General features: G+C 41.3%; 1 protein-coding gene across 1 annotated transcript in view; it reads left to right on the top strand.

The window, feature by feature from the left end:
• Positions 1–6,555, top strand: part of Arc42 (Activator-recruited cofactor subunit 42) — a 108,035-nt gene that overhangs the window by 75,109 nt on the left and 26,371 nt on the right. Inside the window, exon 7 of the mRNA XM_014422657.2 lies at positions 415–542. Within this exon, the coding sequence (XP_014278143.1) occupies positions 415–542 (128 nt within the window). The remainder of the gene's footprint in view (positions 1–414; positions 543–6,555) is intronic.

Raw genomic sequence — 6,555 nt, 5'->3', positions numbered from 1 at the left:
TATCCACGGTCAACTATCTACTCATAATTATTACTTTAATTATAGTTAAATCCTGATAATTACTTATGTAATTTCAGAATTATTATTTTAAACATGACATTTTTCAATCATTACAATGATGTATTTAGGGAGTACAATTGTGCAATTATTGTAAATTAGGCTCCTTAAATGTACTTATTTTATGTCTCAAGTGAGAGGACTTGATTCCTACTTGTATTGATTGATACATTATATACTGTTTATTATTGAAAACTATTTTAGCTAACTTAGCTGTTTTATATATATATATGATTTAAGTATCAAAGATTATTTGAATCATAATTTTCTTTTATTCCTGATCAATAAATTTTATATTTAACTGATACTCATCTGATTTGTCATGAAGTGGTTATTTGCACTTCTTATATTTTTCAGATTCTGGCCGAATAGGTATAGCAGCTCAAGCTCTAGGAATTGCACAAGCATCTCTTGATTGTGCTGTTGAATATGCGTCAAAAAGAAATGCCTTTGGAGCCCCAATATCAAAGCTGCAATCTATTCAGGTATCTATTAACAAAAATTATGGGTCTAGTGATATCTTTTTATTTCTCATCTGCCTCCTAACGTTTGTACCATGAATTTTTTTTCATTAAGTTTTCTTTTGTATATTATTTTTACCTTCCACATAGGTTATCAGCTGTTATTACAATGCTTGTTTGAAAATAGTACTTATCCTATACACTTGTTATCATATACACTACTTATCACTCCCATCCCAGTTCACAAAGTGAACTTTGAGTTCATTAAATAAAAGTAAAACATAATAATAAAGAAACTAAAGAACGATTCCTTAAGCTAAAGTGTACAAAAACAATATGAAAAACAGAAAATCATATTACAAAATAACAGAGCTAATTAGACTGGAAGAAAGGGAAAAACAAATTATGATTTTAAATGCCTGGATCAAGAGGGATGTGAAGGTGCTGTAAGCGGGTATGCCTTACCTTCTGAGCACAAGTTATCTCCTGAATGGAAACTATGTTGTGTTCTCGTTGCGCTACCACTTTGAAAGGCCCTTCATAGCACTGATCTCCCTTGCGATGGCCGGATGATGGTTGACAATATACTGTCATACCCAATGATACTTTGTGGGAATCATCTGGATCCGCCAAGGAAATGCGATTCGCCCTGGAAAGTTTTTCTTTGAGAAGTCTGGAGTGCACCAGCTGGGAAATGTCGTTTAGTTGCTTACGCTTGTGAACGAATGCGTCTTTTAGATGCATGTATGCCGTTGTGAGCAAATCTCCCCTTCTTCGTACCGGGTGACCGAATACAACTTCTACTGTTGTAAACCCTGTGACAGGATGAATAGTGTTATTGTATGCCAACACTGCTCTAGGCATTGCTGCAATAGCTCCTAGTCCCTTATGTAATTCGAACAACCGAAGTTGTTCCCCTAGAGTATTGTGTAGGCGTTCAATATGTCAATGTTGGTCGTATTTGGCGCGGTGACATACTTTTTTTTTTTTATTCCCCCTTCCAGGCATTGCTGCCATACGGGGTTCGGCAACAGTGGGGTACTGCATTAGGATTGCGCATGCCACTGCTGGCAATAAACTTCTTTTTTTTTTTGGGACAATTTTTTACAAACGTGGTGCAGCCCAGTACTCGGTTGAGTACCTTAAGATGGGGCTACACCTTAACCTTCAGCATCCGTCCTGTAGGTCCAACACACCTGGTCCGCATCCGTCCGATTTTCACCTTCAGTACCTAGCCTAGTCCAGGCTCCCCGGGTGGCCGAGCCCATCCCAATGTAAACCTCCCTCCACCCATAGATGAATTCCCTGAAGAACGGGTAGTTCTCCTCCTCCATCAGACGAAGGAAGTCCGAGGGCGAAGATTCCGGTTTTTCTCGTCAACCTGGTACGGTGTCCTTCCATCGTGGTGTATTCCAATACCACGCCGTTTCACTCTGCCGTTTCTGGGACCCCACACGTCGGGCACTGGGGGTCAATGTTCTTTCCGAAGCTTTGTCAATCTTTCCTTGGAATCCCCTGTGTCCTGTCAGGATCTATGAGACCCACTAGTCTGGAATGATCCATCCTGCTCTCAATCTTCTGTAGACGATAGGAAAGAATTTCCTCAGCGTCGCACCCTTTTCACTAGTCCGCCATCGTCCATTCCACTCCTTGATCGACTCTTCCCACAGGAACTTCTTTCAAAGGTTTGAGGTCATGCTGATCCTCTCCCGGAGTCCCTCAGGTAGCACTCCCAGCCCCTGCCTCTTCACATCATACTTTGTAGTATCCTCCTTGAGGATGAGGTCCAGGGGCATTGCCCCAGCCAGCACCTGCACCGCCTCATGCGACACCGTCCCATACGTCTTTCTGACCCTCAGCAAAGCCAGTCGTTGCATAGAGGCCAATCTCTTCTTCTGTTCCCGCATGAGGGTTCGACTCCACGCAAGGGATGCATACCTCAGGATACCCAAGACCACTTCTTTGTAAATAGTCATCGTAGTGGGGTACCTGAGGCCCCAGAAGGCACCCCCTATACTGCTCAGCCCATTAAGTGACAGAGTCACCCTATCCCTCAGGTATACCAGGTGAGGGGTAGCGTCGAAGACTCTCCTCATCCTCACCCCGAGGTATGTTACCTCCTCACCTTCTCTCCTTGCATGTTCAGAGTGATAGGGTGAGCCCTGTCTGTGAAGCCTTTTAGGAGTATGGCCTGAGTCATACTCAGTCTGACATATAGACTATTTTATTCATAAATTCGCACCGACAATAAACAATTTTTTTTTTTGTTTTTTAATTTTTGAAAATTTTAATTTGTATTTCTAGAAGTTCATTTTATTTATTTTTTCTAGTTTATATGGTTCAATATTCTGTCTTACAGTTTTTTATGTCTATTATTTCAAATACAGCGATAACAAAATTCGACTAAATAATTCTTTTCATCACCTTACACGGTTGGTCTAGTAAAGGTTACTTTTGAACCCCTACCCGCCGTAACATTTGGTCAACTCGGGCCGGATATTGTTTTTGAATTTTTAATACATTTAGTCCAAGCCAGATCGGATATATTTTTTATTAATTTTTGTGAAGATCCTCCGGTAGTCGAATTTTATTATTGTATATTTTTTAAACTTATTTTTCATTGAAAAAATAAAAAATATTTTATTTTGTAAGCTGCTCTATTCAGCCATTACTATTTTTTTCACCCAAATATTTTCAATTCCTTTTTAATTTCATTTTATCTTAGTATTAATAATGGAGTCACTTTATGAAGATAAAATCGCCCCATTCCACTACTCTTAAAACTAAGCTTCAAAGCTAAATCCCCAAAATCAAGGCCATAACAGAACAAGGGCGGTGTATCACAAATGATTCTTCTCAAATATTTTTATTTAAGGAAATGCAAAAAGAATTAAAACCCTATTTTGATCAATTTAATTCCAGATGGGATAAAATCATAGAACTTACAATTAAGTGGAAGGTAACTCATATTTTCCCTGTCGCAGCTGATTTCACAAAAAAGCCAAATTCACAGAAAAATGTGGAGCGGTAATATCACAAAGCCTGTGCCATTTATGAAATGCACATGAACCCCACTCATCAAGGAGCTAATTTTAATCCTCAAAGTTCGGTTCTCAATGAATCTCGTACTGTGCGAGCCATGCTACCTCAAATTAATTTACCCTCCTTTGATGGGGACTGGCCATTGTTCTGGGACATATATCAGTCCTTGATACATGAAGAAACATCCTTTTCTGGCATTGAACAATTTTTATTTTTAGTTTCATGTCTAAAGGGCCAACCACTTGCTCTCTTAAAGGGAATTGAACTACAAGAAGTCAATTACGAGCAAGCTTGGAAGCTATTGAACACAACATATAATGACAAAAGAAGGGTAGCGAACAATTATCTAAAAACAGTTTTAGAATTCACCCACTTTAAAAATCGGCCATCTGCTGCAAATTTAAAGCATTTACTCACCACAGTAGGGGACTGTATTGACTCATTTCAACAAATGAAAATCCCAAATGCCGATGACTTTATATTATTTTGCTTAGTATTGAGGTGTCTGGATCCCAAAATCCGAAGAAGTTTCGGGAAAAAACATTTCTCAACAGAATTCCCTAAATATAAGGATCTGATAAACTTTATAGAAGTAGAATGGAGATCATTAGAATTAACTTTGGACGAGGGAAGCTCAACGTCCAGTAAACCAAAGTTCCATGAACGAGGAGCAAGACCACGAACTTCACTCCTTGTTAATAATGTAGGGGAGCACCCAAGGAGAAAGTGGTTCGAAAGGATACCTGCTTGTCCTATCTGTAGTAACTGCCACGCATTGTATAAATGTTTCCAATTCTGAAGTGCACAACCTGCTGAGCGTCTCTCACTTCTTAAAAGTTGGAATGGATGCCATAATTGTTTATCAAGTAAGCACACCATCAATGATTGCCCATCCCAGAGAAGGTGCCAGGTATGCACGAAAAAACACCACACCTGGTTACACATCAATCGTGCCAAAGACGAGACACCTCATTCAACTAATCCGACACATGCTAGCACCAGCGGAGTCCCATTGGAAAGCAGTTGCCATGATGGTGAGGTTTTGCTGAGCACAGCTATAATAGAAGTCAGGAATGTCAAGGGTTGCTTCGAGAAAGTTCACGCAGTCCTTGACAGTGGAAGTCAACATTCTTTCATCACCGAACGCTGCGCCGCAAGATTCGGTGTAGACATCCGTCAGTGTCATCAGAAGGTGTCTGGAATAGGACAACAACCTCTACAAGAAACATTAGGAAAAGCTAAATGCAGCATACAATCAGCGATTTCTTCTGGATCCGAGACAGAACTCCAAGTTCAGCCTATCGCTGTTTCCTGCATAACAGGCGAACTACCCCGCACTTTGTTATCTCCTTCAATCAGAGATCTTTAAAAGTCCTACATTCTTGCTGACGAAGATTTTTGGAAACCCAGCGCTGTAGACTGTAGTGATCTGAGAATTTGTGGACGTACAACTCCCAACCTGTGACAAAATAATTCATTGTCATCTCAATATGTTCTTCCAACTCAGAATTCCAGTCGTCGACAAATTATTACTATACAAGACACTCCTTCTCCTACTGTTTCTGTTATAACAATTGCTGATGGTGAAGATGAAGCTCCTCCCAAAAGTTCCCAACACTGTACTGCTTCTAGTTCTCGACCTGCAGAACAGGCCAACACAAACTCAGTAAAACAGCACAATGGGTTTGTTTCATGCTACACTGTTGCTGATAGCGATAATGAAGAACATCATACACCATCCTGAAAAATGCATCATCAGGGTCAATAATATTCATCAAATGAAAGATGTTCTGCAAATTTATTTTATAACTCTTCCAAAAGTCAGTATCAACATAAAAGTCCCTCAAAACCGGGTGATCATCTACATAGTTTTCGGGACGTAAAACATGAGCCTCATCATAAGTACACTACGCATCCTGGGAAAGATGGCATCCTGAGAGTAACAACTGTGAAGACCAGAACTGGAGAATACTAGCGATCAGCTCGTTCCCTTAACTCCCGTAAATGCTAATTTTAAAATTTTAAACAAATTGTAGGCGGCCGGAATGTTGCGGCCAACATATGTTTAACCCCCCTACACTGAAGGCTATGACCCGGTAGTCGGAGCTCGTGTCTAACCTTAGGGCCCAGTCCCCTATTCGCTTTGCCAAGGCCAGTGTCACGTCTATCCAACTCTGGGTGGACTTCCACCACCCACCTCATCGATAGCCCACCCCTAACAAGAGTGGAGAAGCAGGGTCTCATTCACTCCACCTTCTCCTTCTCTTCGGCACTTCCGAGGCCACTCTTGTCCCACAGGTACCTAACCAGGATGTTCTCATCCCAGTGCTTTGGCACTCCTTTAACTTCAAGGCAGGGCCTCCTTGCCATCGCCAGCTTCGCCTCAAGTCCTCCCTGCTTCAGCCAGTCCCATTCTAGGAGTCTTCGCCTGGTCCGCACCCTCTGTCTTTATAAGGACCGCGTTACCATTGGGGACTCTCACCATTTTGGCAGAGACTCCTATCTGCTTCAGTTCCTCTTGGAACAGGAGCTGCTCATAGATTCTGCTCGGAGACCACCCTTCTGCCTTTGACTGTCACATAAGTGGCAATCTCCTCTGTCTGTCACATAAGAGGCCAGTGTAATATCTAATACCTCGTCCCTTGCTCTTGTGACAAAGGTTGCTTCGCCCCCTCTGTTAAGTATTTCTTCGGAAATGTATGGGCACTGTTTGACTATGTGCCCCTCATTTCCACATTCGAAGCATCTTGCGCGCAGGCAATGTGCCACTAATGCCCTTACCTTCCCGCAACTATGACACTTGCGGTCCTCCCATCGTCTATTGCTTCTAGGTTTCACTTTCCTTGCTCTATTTTCCTGTTTACTTGTTTAGAACATAAATCTTGTTTAGTAAATATGTGAATAAATATGTAAAATGGCTTCCTCTTCTTCTGGACAGAAATTGAAAGCACCTCTTCTTGCTCATGACCTCCTATCTCTTCGGCGCCACAGACCC

Source organism: Halyomorpha halys, unplaced genomic scaffold (assembly GCF_000696795.3).
Source record: "Halyomorpha halys isolate HHAL.00 unplaced genomic scaffold, Hhal_1.1 Scaffold22.1, whole genome shotgun sequence".
Taxonomy (NCBI): domain Eukaryota; kingdom Metazoa; phylum Arthropoda; class Insecta; order Hemiptera; family Pentatomidae; genus Halyomorpha; species Halyomorpha halys.
The sequence above is the reverse complement of the archived record's forward strand: the minus strand, read 5'-3'. Positions and strand labels throughout refer to the sequence as shown.